The sequence below is a fragment of the Sphaeramia orbicularis genome, unplaced genomic scaffold (genome assembly GCF_902148855.1).
Source record: "Sphaeramia orbicularis unplaced genomic scaffold, fSphaOr1.1, whole genome shotgun sequence".
In the NCBI taxonomy this organism is placed as follows: Eukaryota; Metazoa; Chordata; class Actinopteri; order Kurtiformes; family Apogonidae; genus Sphaeramia; species Sphaeramia orbicularis.
In genome coordinates, this window is record NW_021941616.1 from 136,633 (window position 1) to 153,159 (window position 16,527).

The 16,527-nt window shown below is 41.9% G+C and overlaps 1 protein-coding gene across 3 annotated transcripts in view; it reads right to left on the reverse strand.

Annotated features, from left to right (window-relative positions):
- The window catches only part of LOC115416510 (tyrosine-protein kinase Fer-like), a 25,976-nt gene extending 10,219 nt beyond the window's left edge, over positions 1 to 15,757 (reverse strand). Inside the window, exons 1-13 of one of the 3 annotated variants that reach the window (XM_030130292.1) lie at positions 15,582 to 15,757; positions 10,216 to 10,371; positions 9,129 to 9,260; positions 7,313 to 7,486; positions 7,122 to 7,221; positions 6,862 to 7,045; positions 6,279 to 6,416; positions 6,083 to 6,202; positions 4,063 to 4,185; positions 3,299 to 3,500; positions 3,117 to 3,215; positions 1,276 to 1,479; positions 585 to 707 (exon numbers count right to left, since the gene is read on the reverse strand). In XM_030130292.1, coding sequence (XP_029986152.1) covers positions 585 to 707; positions 1,276 to 1,479; positions 3,117 to 3,215; positions 3,299 to 3,500; positions 4,063 to 4,185; positions 6,083 to 6,202; positions 6,279 to 6,416; positions 6,862 to 7,045; positions 7,122 to 7,221; positions 7,313 to 7,486; positions 9,129 to 9,260; positions 10,216 to 10,284 — 1,668 coding nt within the window. In that variant the 5' untranslated portion in view covers positions 10,285 to 10,371; positions 15,582 to 15,757. Of the gene's footprint in view, positions 1 to 584; positions 708 to 1,275; positions 1,483 to 3,116; positions 3,216 to 3,298; positions 3,501 to 4,062; positions 4,186 to 6,082; positions 6,203 to 6,278; positions 6,417 to 6,861; positions 7,046 to 7,121; positions 7,222 to 7,312; positions 7,487 to 9,128; positions 9,261 to 10,215; positions 10,372 to 10,447; positions 10,467 to 15,581 lie in introns of those variants that run through there. The other 2 variants (XM_030130291.1, XM_030130290.1) reach the window with 2 other exon arrangements.
- Positions 15,758 to 16,527: the final 770 nt, after the last annotated feature.

Sequence of the window (16,527 nt, forward strand, 5' to 3'; positions counted from 1 at the left end):
TAGATCCTGTTGGGATCAAATACAAATGTGTTTAGGATTTGTGCAGATTTCTGCTGGAATTCAATTCTTCAAGGAAATAATCATTAAAAAAAAAAAAGAAACAAACAAAAAATTGCCTTTTTAGCAGTATTGTGATATATCATGATATATCGTATCGTGATCCTAGTGTTGTGATTTGTATTGTATCGCCAGATTCTTGCTGATACACAGCCCTAGTTTTAAATGGTTATGAATTCACTCCAGATCAACAGTAGATGTAGAATCTGGTTTAGACTAAGTTAAAGTAAACAGATTTTCCTCAGACCAGATTATAATCCAATAACACAAGGCTGTTTGGATACTGAAGGAGTTGAACTGAACATCTGTTAAAAAAAAAAAAAAAAAACTTTAGTGTTGGGATGAAGAAACAAGACCTGATGAAAAAATGGACAGAACAAGATAAATAAATAAATACATAAATACATACATACATAAGTCTGTCTGTGTAAATTATCTGCTCATAGGATGAACAACTACCACGCAGTTGTCATCGTCGTCAGATGATCAGGTGATGTTTGTGTAGACAGTAACAGGTGTGTGGTTACCTTGACAACGGGGTTGAGCAGGACGACACCGGACTTCTTGGTGATGACCTGTTTGGTGGAGAAGTGATGCTCGATGAGCTGAGGGATGGTCGAGAAGCCGGTGCCTTCAAACCGATACTGACTCTGTCGAAGAGAAAGAGAGACAGAGAGAGGAGGTGGGGTTACATAGGAGGCGGAGTCATAGACAGGAGGCGGGGTGGGGTCAGAAAGGGGGCAGAATATCAAGACACCAGTAGTTGTTCCTGAAGTCACCGCAGTATGATGTAAAACAACAACTACGACCTAAACTAACTCCACATTTTATAAAGACTGTGACGATGAACAGAACAGAATGATCTACTGAACAGATGATGCAACAGCTGACATTTACCAAGAATTCCAGCATGTTCCATTCCGTACAGTCCTGCAGTTTGACTGTTCTGTAACTGACTCCTCCTTCATTAGTAACTTCATTACTTTAAATGTCATGAGTTTCCCATGTCTGACTTTTCTCACCACAGTCTGTGATTAGATTAAACACAGATTTTACTGAACACATCATCTAAAACAAACAGAACAAAGAGGCGGAGCCTCCTGTTTAGTACAGTTTAGTGAAATAAACCCTCATCACGGTTCTGCGTCCACACACTGCAGTCACAGGACTCAAACACAAACTGATTAGGATCATAAATACAGATGATGGTGTACGTACGTCAGCGTACTGGATGATGAAATGTCGTCGCTGGTCATCAGAAAACACGGACAGGACGTACTCGCCCGGTTTCCCGTGGCTCTCCCTCACCAGGAAGTCTCCCTGTTGCCGTAGTAACTCCTGAGCCTCGGTGCGAGGGATGGCGCCGTGGTACCACTCCTGCTCCGCCAGGGGGCGCTCCGACGTCGGGATTACGTCAAAGAACTGCTGCAGGAACAGGACGAACACAGGTCAGACCTGTACACTGACTGAACTGTGACCTGTCCTTTCAGGCTGGAGCACCCCCCCCCCCCCCCCAAGACTGTGGAATGTCCCACCCCTGTCTCCGCCCCTCCATGTGGTCGACTCTGTCCACTCTTTTAAAAAGCAGCTCAAGACGATTTTATTTAGGAAAGCTTTTGGTGGATGGATTTATCCTTCTTATTTATTTTATGAAATAATTCTTATGTTGTTTTATTTGCACCCATTTTATGTACAGTGAAAAGCACTTTATAAATAAACTTTACTTACATACAAATGCACGTGTGTGTGTAAATATACATATATACACACACATACAGAGGTATAGAGGGAAAGTTTGAATCAAGGCTCAAATAGTTTGGGATTTTTCATTCTAGTTAAGTTTTATTTAGTTTTGACTTATTTTTCTCTAATTCAGTTCATTTTAATTTGTTTTTAGAGCAGGTTTGATAGTTTTTATTAGTTTTCATTTTTTTTACCTCTCCTATTGTGATCACTTTGCTTTGTGTGTGTGTGCATACGTGTTTGTTTGTTAGCAAGATAACTCAAAAAGTTAAGGACGGATTTTCATGAAATTTTCAGTAAACGTTGATACTGGCACAAGGAAGGAATGATTAAATTTTGGTGGTGTGATCGGGGGGGGGGCAGATCTGTCTTAGCAGAGGTCTGTGTTCTCCGAGTGCTTTTCTTCTTCTAAATGCTTAGTTGTAGTTTAGCTGTAGTTTAGTTGTAGTTCAGTTTCAGTTCAGTTGTAGTTTAGTTGTAGTTCAGTTTCAGTTCAGTTGTAGTTCAGTTGTAGTTCAGTTGTAGTTTAGTTGTAGTTCAGTTGTAGTTCAGTTGTAGTTCAGTTCAGTTGTAGTTTAGTTGTAGTTCAGTTGTAGTTCAGTTGTAGTTCAGTTGTAGTTTAGTTGTAGTTTAGTTGTAGTTTAGTTGTAGTTCAGTTGTAGTTCAGTTGTAGTTCAGTTGTAGTTTAGTTGTAGTTTAGTTGTAGTTCAGTTGTAGTTCAGTGGTCTCCTTTCTCTTCTTCTCTGTGCTCCTATTCAAATCAATCCCAGACAGGACTCTGCTGCTTTAGTCTCCATGTTTCCAGGTAGAGTGGGGACCAGAAGACGACTGGAAACCACAAGTGAACACAAGTGACGGAGCAAAAAGTGTCGTATGGAGACAGCACAGAAAACTGAGAGAGACAAAGAAATCCATTGAACATCAATCTGACATTGACAAAAACGAAAATGAAGGGAATTTTATCCATAATTTTTATCCGTTTTAGTCAGTTTTGTAAACACACAATACAGTTTCAGATAGTTATGTTTTTTTTTCTTTTAATTATAGTTTTATTTATTTCAGGTAACGAAAATGCTTTTACAATTCTAGTTTTGGTCATTTCATTAGTTTTCGTTAACGATAATAACCTTGGTTTGAATTGAACTTGATAAAACAGTTTCATGTCTAAGTTGTACGTTTCTTGTTCTACATTTGAAAATTGAAAATAAAAAGACCCTGATTCATTTATTTATTGCTTTTGTTCTTCCCTTAAATGTGGTTCATACATAAACTGGGGGATGATGTGCGTGGTATCTGACGTCAGAGGCGGATCTCACCGAGGTGGACGAGCCCAGCATGGCTTTGGGAGATCGGATCATTCCCGCGAGGGAGTGACGCAGCGTGTCGAACCGAGAGCTCTTCTCTTTGGACTTGTCCTGAAACACACAAACACACTCTGACTGCCTGTTCAGTCCTGCTCCGTTTACGCCTTTTTATCGCTGGAGTCTGGCGTCCTCACTGTGGAGCCGATGGACCGGGCGTCGTCCTCGTAGGGCAGCGCTGGCGGAGGAGGTGGCGGCGGCGGAGAGGCGGCGGCGGCGGCCATCTTGGCGTCCAGCAGGGCCTTCTGGGAGGAGAGGCGGGCCTCGGAGCTGCGCAGCGATTGGACGGCCTGACGCAGCTCGAGGAGAGAGAGTTTCTGACTGAGAAGGAGGACGCAACTGAGAAGGACGAGAGACACAGAGACACAATGAGAAAGAGAGAGACAACAGGTCCCGAGGGTTTACTCCACTGCTGTACAGTAATGCAGTACGAATACTTACTTTTGTTTTTGGATAGTTTCTAAAAGTAAGCATTTTCATAAATTGATGGGGGTTTTTTGCACTAAAACAAAGACATAAATTGTCAGTTGTCATTATTTATAGGTTATTCTGTTATTATTTTACTGGTCTGGCCCACTGCAGATCAAATCAGACTGAATATGGAACCTAAAGAAAATGAGTTTGAGAGCCCTGGTGTACATGATCAGTGACTTAAATATAGGAAAATACCTGGTTTATTAAAAAACAACACGCACACACTTAAAACATACAGGATAATATGGTAATAGTGATAAATCACGTAAAAAGGTTAAATAGAGAGAAAAAAATGTTTGGGAACTGACATAAAGTACTAGGTTGTAAATCCACCTTAAATGACTGTAAACTGCGGGTGTAAATCCACCTTAAATGACTGTAAACTAGGTTGTGATGTGTGGTGCAGGTGGGCGGAGTCTGCTTTTACTCGCTCTTTCTCTCGGCGTTCTGCTGACTCGTCTGGATCTTGGCGTCCAGGTCGTCCGCCAGCGCCTCCTTCGTCTGCAGGCTCTGCTGAGTCAGTGACAGCTCCTCCGTCGTCGACGACAACCTGCGCAAACAAACAACACTAAATAAACAAGAAAAGCACTCGGAGAGCGCAGACCTCCACCGAGACAAGTCTGCCCCCCCGGCCCGATCACCACCAAAATTTTATGATTTCTTCCTTGTGCCAGTATCAACATTTCCTGAAAATTCCTTGAAAATCCGTCCATAACTTTTTGAGTTATCTTGCTAACAAACAAACAAACAAACAAACACGCACACAAAGCAAAGTGATCACAATACCTCGTGGCGGATGTAATAACCAGGGGAACGCGTTAAAGTGAAGAAAATCTGTGGTTTGATTTGACTAAACGCTTTCAGAGGAAAACGTGCCGACTGTGTGTCTGAGGTCCAGTTGACACCACTCCGCTCAGACAGGGCCTTAAACATCCTCTGTTCTCCTGTAGTTTCACCCTCCAGTATCAGAGACGTTCCTTAACCACCAAAATAATCTGTACAGTGTCGCAGTAATGTCAAAACGCTTTTCATAGTGCGTTTATATATATATATTTATTTATTTATTTATTTTTCCATCAAGCTGTCAAAAATACAAAATACACAATAACAGTCTTATTTTTTAACCCTTTATATGCCATGTTTTTAAAATAAACAAACATATTTTTTGATGCTAAAAAACCCACAAAAATATATATATAATTTTTTAATATTCTACATAAAAATTGTATTAGTTGTTTTTTTATTTTTTCACAACACCAACACTGGTTCATATTATTATTATTTTTGGTTCTAGGTCAAATGTTAAATGTGTCTGTGTATTTTGTACTCACTTGGTTGAAGGGTATTAGTGTAGGAATTTAACACTGTTTATTATGGGATGGATTTAGTGGACGGATCAGAATTTTAAAAATCATGTAAAAAATGAAAAACTTTTGAATTGTGACCTAAAACAAATTGTGTAAAATACTCTGACCTTTAATAACAGGACATGTAAAGTGTGTATAATATACTCACCTAGACACCAGAGGGTTAAAGTGTGTATAATATGCTCACCTGGACACCAGAGGGTTAAAGTGTGTATAATATGCTCACCTGGACCCAGAGGGTTAAAGTGTGTATAATATACTCACCTGGACACCAGAGGGTTAACTGTTATTGAGGTGTACATCTGGGTCAAAGTGATAATAATCTAAATAAATGAGTAAATCTGAGACTGAACATCAATACGACTGTATGTTTTTATCTTTTATTTCTATTTACAGTCAGTATTTCCTCTGTTAGTCTGATTTTATGGTGGGTCTTGAACCTGTTTTCAGTGGGTCATGGGTAGGGCTGTGAGAAAATGTCAGTTCTGCAATATATTGCGATATTTCATTTCACTATACTGTATCGATATTTTTTGGTATTTATTCAAATGCAGATATTGTGGAGGTTCATTTTGTTTTTCTTTTTTGTGTCTATTTTATAAACACTTTTATAAACACTGAGGAACAGGAAGAAAAGAGTTCAAACTGGACTGAATTTAATACAGACATTTCAGGTTGGGCACATTTGTTCAGGTTAGTCACATTTTATTGGTACAGGAGAGTTTGGAAATGGAAAGAGTTTCACAATTTAATGCTATTTTTTTCACTAAAACAAAGACAAATATTTGAAGTTGCCATTATTTACAGACATAATGTAATATTATTTTTTTCCATCAAACCCAGTAGTAAATCTGCAGTCGTTCTTTTTTGTGGGTTCTTCTGCTGTTATTATTGGACTGTAGATCAGATTGGTCTGGATTTGGAACCAACACTAAAATGAGTTCCACAGCCTGGACTGTGGAATTTATACACTGTGTAAATTCATCCCAGGGGTCGAATTGGAACCTTTGGTGGGACACATGTTTGACAGCCCTGGTTTACAGTGAGTGTGAGTCCTGCTTTCATCAGTGTTCTGCTCACATGGCCTGGAGGCTGTCCACCGTCAGCGTGTTCCACAGGATTTCGTTGGCCGGCAGGTTGTCTGTCTCGTCCAGCAGCGATGTGTCGAACTCTACGCTCGCCTCCGGCGTCTCCGGAGACCTAACGGATGATGCACAGGTTACCACAGCGACCGGAAAAGCCCGTTAGCGGAGCATCGCGAAGGAACCGCTCTGACCTGTAGGCGTCGATGAAATGCTGGTACTCTGCGAGAGGGTCGATCTGCTGCACGGCCGCCGAGATTTCCTGATGGATTTTAACGATCTCATCAGACAGAAGACTGCTGATCTCACAGTACTCCTCCAGAATACTCTGACTGGAACACGGAACAACATACAGTTAGCGTGTTTTACTGTCAGACTGCTAAGCTCACAGCACTAAGAGGTCTGTTAGAGAGTTAGAGGTCTGTTAGCGAGTTAGAGGTCTGTTAGCATGGTAGAGGTCTGTTAGCGAGTTAGAGGTCTGTTAGCATGGTAGAGGTCTGTTAGCGAATTAGAGGTCTGTTAGCATGGTAGAGGTCTGTTAGCGAATTAGAGGTCCGTTAGCATGTTAGAGGTCTGTTAGCACTTTAGAGGTCTGTTAGCATGTTAAAGGTCTGTTAGCGTGTTAGAGGTCTGTTAGCTCTTTAGAGGTATGTTAGCATGTTGGGGAGTCTGTTAGCATGTCAGGAGTCCAGTAATGTCACATACAGGATGCCGTTGCATATCAGGTGTCTCTTGGTGTCAGAAGTTCATTGTGCACCAGTGTGTCATGTGACTCACAGAGCGAGCGTCATGTCCTCCTGCATCCTCTGCAGTGAGTCCAGCAGTGCCGGCGCCGTGCGGCAGCGGTGTTCGTCCTGCTGCATCCGGGCGCCACACACTGCTAATACATACTGGTTGTGAAGGTTGTGGAGCTTCGCCGTCGCTTTGTCATAGCGCTCGCGGGCACGCTCCGCCTCTCGACCTGAGATCAGAGGGAGAAGGGAGGAGTCAGCGCAAGAACTCAAAGGATGAAATTACCCAGAGATGGGAGGCAGAACCTTTGGCCATGGCCTCTCTGTACTTCTCTTTAGCGCTGTTAGCATCGCGGCTCAGCTGCCGATAAGCCCCCTTCAGCTTCTCCAGGTCACTTCTGGTTACCTAGCAACAAACAGTAACAACGACAGTCTGAGGGAGTGTCCAAAACACTGCTGAACTGTGACCCTGCCCCCCTGGTGGTTTCCCAGCAGACCTTGTGGTTGTGGCTCTCCAGCTGCTGGTGTAGGCTCTGGTAGCTCTTCTTCACCTGCTGCTTGTCTCGGATCAGAGTGGCGAGGCGATGAAGAGGACCCGAGTTCAGGTCGTCGGCATGACTCCGCATGACCCGACCCAACGCCTCGGTCTGCCGGACCACCTGACTCCACGACTGACAGACAAGGGATCATTACAGTTATGTTGAACGACGATCAGCAATCACATCAGCTCAAGTACACACTGTGAATGTCAGTAATCATGTGACCTTAAAGGTGCGGGAGACTTTCGTGACCAATTTTTCATTAAATCTGTAAAACCTCAGCCCCATCCTAATGCTGCGTTTCCACTGAGTGGACTCGACCTTTTTGCGTTTCCATTACGAAAAAGGACCTGGAATCTGGTACCGGGTACTAGTTTTTTGGTATCACCTCCGCCGAGGTTCCAAGCAACACTAAACCGTGATGTGTAAACACTGCAGACCACTGATTGGTCAGACAGTCATCTCTGTGACTCGCCGTTTTACAAAAAACAGATGCATAAGTTTACAGTATAATAGCGGTACGTTAATCCACATGATAACAGCCCAAAACTACATCATACTTGGTCAGGAGATTCAGTCTTTGGTGGCCGACGTAAAAATTCAGATGAGACAACACGCAATGAGCGAGTTTTCAGCAACTTTCTGAACAGATGACACGGAAATAACGTGCCCCATCGCTATGACGTCCAGGTACTGTAAAGTGGGTAGTGTCCTGTAATGGAAACGGTCTCCAGGAATACCGGGTCCAGCTGGTTCCATATAGTGGAAACGTGGCATAAGTATCCCGAATCTTTAAGTCTTTCTGTCATTACTCACCTGAATCTCTTGCATTACGGTGAACAATTTCAAAGTTCCATCCACCAGAAACAAACTGTGTTTACATTCAGAGCCAGTAGGTCACTCGGGCATCTTCGGAATTATTGTCGTGACGTGCATTGTGGGAAACGGAGGTTTGTGCCGCTGTCTGGCAGTGGCAGCTGCTACAGACGACGCGGAAACGGCAGGAGCTCCCTTCCCTCTATGCATATTCCTCCAGCCGTTTCCACGTCATGTTTCAACCATATAATATCATATGCACGAGCCTTCACTTCCCACAATGCACGTCGCGACAAAATTCCAAAGATGCCCGAGTTCCCTCCCGACTCTGTTTGTAAACACATGGTTTGTTTCTGGTGGATGGCACGTTGAAATTGTTCACCGTAATGCAAAGATTCAGGTGAGTAATGACAGAAAGACGAACAGATTCATGACACTGAGGATATGACTGAGGATGGACAGATGAGATGAAAAATTAGTCACAAAAGTCTCCCACAGCTTTGAGATCGACCACATGACACCACCTGGTAGAACATAATGGCCATCTCTCAATATGCGTTCTTGTATGTTCTTCTGTTCTCATAAAACATCAGTTGCGGCCCAAGTACTGTTCCAACTGACAGTTCGCATAAATCAAGAACATCTGGGTTAAAGGTCAGCAGGACCAGGAGACGGGGTTAAAGGTCAGCAGGACCAGCAGAGACGGGGTTAAGGGTCACCAGGACCAGCAGAGACAGGGTTAAAGGTCACCAGGACCAGCAGAGACAGGGTTAAAGGTCAGCAGGACCAGCAGAAAAAGGGTTAAAGGTCAGCAGGACCAGCTGTCCTTAGGAAGTCTGTTCTCTGGTTCGGTTCTGACCCAGACCAGACTCTGCGTTCTTGATATTGAGTAACGGCCAATGCCTGGAGTCCCAGTGAAGGGTCAGAGGTCAAAGGTCATCCTGAGGGGAACACTGACCTTACTGACGGTGCTGATATAGTCGGCAGTTTCCTGTTTCTCCGTTTGCTGAGTCATGTTGAGCAGCAGAGCAGCGTATTCCTTATCACTTTTAACACGCTGAGTCATGAAGCGCTTCACCGTCTCCAACAGCTGAGAAGAGACAGACGGGTTAGACAGACAGACGGGTTAGACACAGACAGACGGGTTAGACAGACGGGTTAGACAGACAGACGGGTTAGACAGACAGGTTAGACAGACAGACGGGTTAGACAGACAGACAGGTTAGACACATAGACAGACGGGTTAGACAGACAGACGGGTTAGACAGACAGGTTAGACAGACAGACGGGTTAGACAGATAGACGGGTTAGACAGACAGGTTAGACAGACAGACGGGTTAGACAGACAGGTTAGACAGACAGACGGGTTAGACAGACAGACAGGTTAGACACATAGACAGACAGGTTAGACAGACAGACGGGTTAGACACAGACAGACGGGTTAGACAGACGGGTTAGGCAGACAGACGGGTTAGACAGACAGACAGGTTAGACGCATAGACAGACAGGTTAGACAGACAGACGGGTTAGACAGACAGACAGGTTAGACAGACAGACGGGTTAGACAGACGGGTTAGACAGACAGACGGGTTAGACAGACGGGTTAGACAGACAGACAGGTTAGACAGACAGACGGGTTAGACAGACGGGTTAGACAGACAGACGGGTTAGACACATAGACAGACAGGTTAGACAGACAGACGGGTTAGACAGACAGACAGACAGGTTAGACAGACAGACAGGTTAGACAGACAGACGGGTTAGACAGACGGGTTAGACAGACAGACGGGTTAGACACATAGACAGACAGGTTAGACAGACAGACGGGTTAGACAGACAGACAGACAGGTTAGACAGACAGACAGGTTAGACAGACAGACGGGTTAGACAGACAGACAGACAGGTTAGACACACAGATGAGTCCATATCCTCCTGTGTGTGTTTGTATGTGTCCATGTCTTCCTGTGTGTGTGTGTCCATGTCCTTGTGTGTGTATGTCCTCCTGTGTGTGTGTGTGTGTGTGTGTGTGTGTGTGTGTGTCCTACCTTTAACTCCCAGTCCTGCAGCTTCAACAATCCCTCGTGGGAATTTTTCAGATCCCGACCAAATCCCATCCTGATCACACATACACACTCACACACACACACTCACACACACACTCACTAATGGCCGGAGCAAACGAGGAAGGACTGCATGGTTTTCTGTGGAGAGAGAAGATTGTCCATGAGTTAAACCTATGAACACATATGACTGAAACATGAACACATGGATGTATTTACACACACACACACACACACACACACTCTGAGCCCTTCTAGTATTTTGATATAGATAGTGAGAAATAATTAGAATTAGGGCTGTGAGAAAATATCGGTTCTGCAATATATTGCAATATTTCATGTCACGATACTGTATTGATATTAAAAAGTACTGTATGGATAGTTTTAGGTGTTTATTCAAATGCAGATATTGTGGAGGTTCATTTTAGTTGTTTTGTCTTTTTTGTTTCTATTTTATTTATTCTTATTTCACACTTTTATTCAATAATGTTCGTTCCTTTGTTGGGATTGAACTCAAATCCTGTTCTGATGTTAGTTGTGAACTAATAGAATCTGAACATTTGAACAGGATCTGAAACTGGAATGTCTGGAAAACAGAATTTCAGTTTGAACACAGTTGGAACATTTGCTGATAGAACATTAGATCCTGTTGGGATCAAATACAAATGTGTTTAGGATTTGTGCAGATTTATGATGGAATTCAATTCTTCAAGGAAATAATCATTTGAAAAAAAAAAGAAACAAACAAAAAATTGCCTTTTTGACAGTATTGTGATATATCGTGATATATCATATTGTGATCCAAGTATTGTGATTTGTATCGTATCGACAGATTCTTGCCGATACACAGCCCTAGTAAGGACCAATACTCATGATACCATTCGATACTAGGATGAAAAAAACAGGACCAACAGTCCTGTATCTTAGCGTCCAAATTCAAAGCTGTGTTAAATGTATCCAGATCCATTTCTTCTGCCCCAGTTCTGTGTATTTATTCTATTAAAGAAATAGTCCATGTTTTGGTCATACTCCAATCAGATCTGTAAAAAATTCAAATTCACACTTGATATCATTGATACTGATTTATTGGATCAATCCACTTCCTATCTGTTATAATGGGAACATTTGTCAAAGTGGCACCAAATCCAGAATCAGATCCAGATTGAAATAATTTCAATCCCTTGTGTTGACATCATCATACAGAAGCTGTAGACCAAGTCTGAAGTCAATCAGAACTGGAGTTTAGGAGAAAAAGACAATTGAAATGTTTTCCCCATAAGAGCCCATGTTAAATTTTGCGTCAGTTCCAGATCCAGAAGAAGATCCTGATCAGCATGTGGACATTATGTTTGGCTCATCTCCCCATCAGGGCTGGACTGGAGACATTTACACTGGAGATCATTTAGATTTACTGAGTTATTGCATCCATCCACCTCCTATCTCTGATAATGCAGAAATGTTTCAAAGTGGCACCAAATCCAGAATCAGATCCGGATCTAAATAATTTCACTAACTTTTGATGACATCATCATAAAGAAGCTGTACACCAAGTTTTTGAAGTCAATCGGAAATGTAGTTTCAGAGAAGAAGACGATTGAAAGTTTTGTAACGGACGACAGACGACGACGCCGGACGCCGCATGACGACAACAGCTCACAGCCTGTCGGCCGGTAAGATAAAAACCCCGTTAGTATTCATGTTTTTAAGAAACAGAAAAATGATGCCTGAATAAGAATGGGTACCATTGGTCAGGTTCTACTGTTCCAGAACTGATGGGGGCGGTCCGCTCCAACAACATATACAACAGGTGAAAGAATGGACACACCTGCAGCTAAAGCTCCGCCTCCTCTAATGGACACACCTGCAGCTAAAGCTCCGCCTCCTCTAATGGACACACCTGCAGCTAAAGCTCCGCCTCCTCTAATGGACACAGCTGCAGCTAAAGCTCCACCTCCTCTAATGGACACACCTGCAGCTAAAGCTCCGCCTCCTCTAATGGACACACCTGCAGCTAAAGCTCCGCCTCCTCTAATGGACACAGCTGCAGCTAAAGCTCCACCTCCTCTAATGGACACAGCTGCAGCTAAAGCTCCGCCTCCTCTAATGGACACACCTGCAGCTAAAGCTCCGCCTCCTCTAATGGACACAGCTGCAGCTAAAGCTCCACCTCCTCTAATGGACACAGCTGCAGCTAAAGCTCCGCCTCTTCTAATGGACACAGCTGCAGCTAAAGCTCCGCCTCCTCTAATGGACACAGCTGCAGCTAAAGCTCCGCCTCCTCTAATGGACACACCTGCAGCTAAAGCTCCGCCTCCTCTAATGGACACAGCTGCAGCTAAAGCTCCGCCTCCTCTAATGGACACAGCTGCAGCTAAAGCTCCGCCTCCTCTAATGGACACAGCTGCAGCTAAAGCTCCGCCTCCTCTAATGGACACACCTGCAGCTAAAGCTCCGCCTCCTCTAATGGACAACAAAGGACCAAAAGTCGTGTGTGGAAGTATTTTGTGATACGAAATGTCGGCAACAAGAAACCAGACCAGCGGTCACTAACAGGCGGACCGCGGTCCAGGTCTGGATCCAAAGCCGTCCCATATGGGCCCGGACCTCCAGCCGGTGGTGGAACGCTTCTATTTGAACTGGCGCAGCTGAAGGTGGAGTAGATGAGGAAACACACAGACCAATGACATGGATGAACCGTCCCATGTGATCCCACTCAGCCAATCAGGTGTGTGCATTCAAAGCAGGAAACTGTGACTGACAGTGGAACAGATGACTAGGGCTGTCTATCTTCAAGAATTTGGCGATGCAATACAAATCACAACACTAGGATCACGACACAATATATCATGATATATCATGATACTGTTAAAAAGGCAATTTTGTTTGTTTCTTTTTTTTTTAAATGATTATTTCCTTGAAGAATTTAATTCCAGCATAAATCTGCACAAATACTAAACACATTTGTATTTGATCCCAACAGGATCTAATGTTCTATCACCACATGTTCCAACTGTGTTCCAACTGAAATTCTGTTTTCCAGACATTCCAGTTTCAGATCCTGTTCAAATGTTCAGATTCTATTAGTTCACAGCTAACATCAGAACAGGATTTGAGTTCAATCCAAACAAAGGAACCAACATCTGCCTCTCAGACAGAAAAAAGGGCTTTTAGGATGATTCAAAAAAACATTATTTTATAAAATAGTGTTAAATAATAATAAAGACAATATAAACAATAAAGAAAACAAAACAAAAAAAAAAAACATAAATGAACCTCCACAATATCTGCATTTGAATAAATACCAAAAAAGATCAATACAGTACTTTTTAATACTGATACAGTATTGTGAAATGAAATATTGTGATTTATTGCAGAACCAATATTTTCTAACACCCCTACTTATTACATGGAGAAAATAAGCAAAAAAATGTAGAAAATGAATAAAAACAAATGAAAAACTGATTCCCCAGTCAAACCCATGGAGTTGGATCAATGACAGTGGATGGACACGGTGGTTTTTATGATCAGTTACTGATATCTTCACTCAAAAAGTCAAATTTTCTTCAGTTTTCTCTGTTTTTCATATAATAACATTCAACTTTAAGCTGAGCTTTTCTGAAAATCTACATGATCAATGAATTAAATATGGGAAAACACCTGATTTTCACTGAGAAACTGAAAAAATGCAGTGAACGATATAATAATAAATGTGATCAATCATTTTAGAATAGTTAAATACAAAGAAAACCCTCTTTTGGAGCTGAAACATGATCAGCTGTGGGTCTGTATGGGTTCAAACCTACACATTATGAACACAACTACATTAACTGTGTTCATGAGTAAACCCAAACACTGAACCAACGGAAACCCTTCACCGTAAACTCATCCTATAACTTCCCATCCGACCATTAACCCTTTAAACCACAGGTGTCAAACATGCGGCCCAGGGGCCAAATCTGGCCCACCAAAGGGTCCAATCCGACCCACGGGATGAATTTGTGAAATACAAAAATTACACTGAAGATATGAACAATCAGTGGTGTCAAAATGAGTTTAATTCGGGTTCCATACATACACATATAAACCAATTAGATCTCAGTTGGGTCGGACCATGAAAACACTGTCATAATTAGGGCTGCAAGAAAATATCAGTTCTGTAATACATGGTGATATTTGATTTCACAATACTGTTTCATTTTTGTTTTTCTTTATTGTTTATATCTTTAGCATTATTTAACCCTGTTTCATTAAATAATGGTTATCTGAATCATCCTAAAAGCACTTTTTACTGTCTGAGAGGCAGATGGTAGTTCCTTTGGAAACTAGGAAATTACAAACATTTTGTGATATAACATTAGATCCTGTTCTGATCAAATAAAAATGTGTTTAGTATTTGTACATATATCTGGTGTTTATTCAATTCTTCCAGGAAATAATCATTAAAAAACAAAGAAACAAATAAAAAATTGCCTTTTTAACAGTATCATGATCCTAGTATTGTGATTTGTATCGTATCGCCAGATTCTTGCCGATACACAGCCCTAGTCATAATAAGCTATAAATAATGACAACTGCAGATTTTATCTGTATTAGTGTACAAAAAAAGTACAATTACGTGAAAATGTTTACATTAACAACAAATGTGAATAACCTGAACAAATATGAACAAGCTGAAAGGTTTTGAGAAAAGTAAAAGCAATTTGATCAATATTATGTGTATTTGTAATTGTAATGTAAGCTGTAATACACATGTAGAAATGATAAACTGAGGCAGAATATTGTTAAAACTGCACTTGTTTTTCTTCAGACATTTCCATTTGTTCATGTTATTCAGATTTTCGTAGATGTAAACATTATCATAGTGTAATTGTACTTTTTTCACTGGTATTATTTCACTGGTCCGGTCCACTGCAGATCAAACTGGGCTGAATGTGGAACTGAACTAACATGAGTTTGACAGCCCTGCTTTAAACAGACTCATCTGGATGTGTTCAAACTCATCAACTACGGAAACTTTTACAGACAGAACGAATTGAACTGCAGCTAAGCTAATGCTAACGGCTGCTCCCATTGGAATCCATAGGAAAAGGAGCTAACAGGCAAACGGGCAAACAGCAGCTGTCAAAGGAAGGTACAGCGGACATAACGGCACCGTCCGCCCCCTCCACCGCCGGTTTTCTCCGTTTTTCCTCCGGTAACTCCGGTCCCGCTGTGTCGTACGGGGCCGGAGTCGCAGCCGATGCCGCGGGCGGAGCGGAGGGTCCGGGTCTGACGACCGGAGGAACGGAGGGAGGGAGGGGGTCCGTGTTTGACGACTTCTGCTCGGTTGTTTTTAAGCGGCTCCAACTCACCCAGAAGCGGCTGTTTGTGGCGGCTGACTCGCTGTCCGGTCACCGCGGTCCTCTGCCGTCCCGCACCGAGCTCATTTCTGCCTGTTTACCGAGTTTTTCTGCACCGTTTCCCGGCTTTTCCTCTTACCGTCCGGCTCCAGAGCTAACAGGCTAACGGCTAACAGGGCGGGGCTTCCGCCGGAAACGGAAGATGGGGAGGGAGGGGCGACATAAATAAATGAGTAAATAAATAAATAAGGTGTTGTTTGTTTGTGAGCAGTGATTTATTGAATATATGGTTCATCTGGTTCCTTCATGTTTGTTGATTCACTGATCAGACTCAAATGGTTCAGATTCAGCCTTTTGTTCTATTTCTCTCTTTTTTATTTTGGTCTAAAGTTTGTTTACTTTTTTTAAATTTATTTTTATCTTTATTACTTTCTAATACACTTTAGTATTTTTTTTTCTTGGAATTACAGATGTATGTGTCTAAATTATATTTATGTTATTAGTCTCATGCCGCTCTAGTAAACATTAGATTATGTTAAATACTCCTGTTCTTTCAGGTTCCACATTCAGTCTGATTTGACCTCCAAAACAATAACATAATAACCTATAAATAATGACAACTCTGAATTTTTGTCTTTGTTTTAATACAAAAACCCCATTAAATTATGAAAATACTTACTTTTATAAACTATCCAAATAAAAAAAAATGTGAATAACCTGAAAAAATTGAAATTTCATTAAAAAAAAGTTAATTAAATCAAATCAAAGTTTATTTATGTACCACTTTACAACAACACAATGAAGCCCAAAGTGCTTTACATCTAAAAGCATGATTAAATTATAAGATAAAAAACAGGTTAATCAAGTACCAAAAATATGAATCTGGAGGAATTGGTCAAGAAACAAGCCGCTGCATTTTGTACCAGTTATAAACAATGGAGTGAGGACTGAGTGAGAC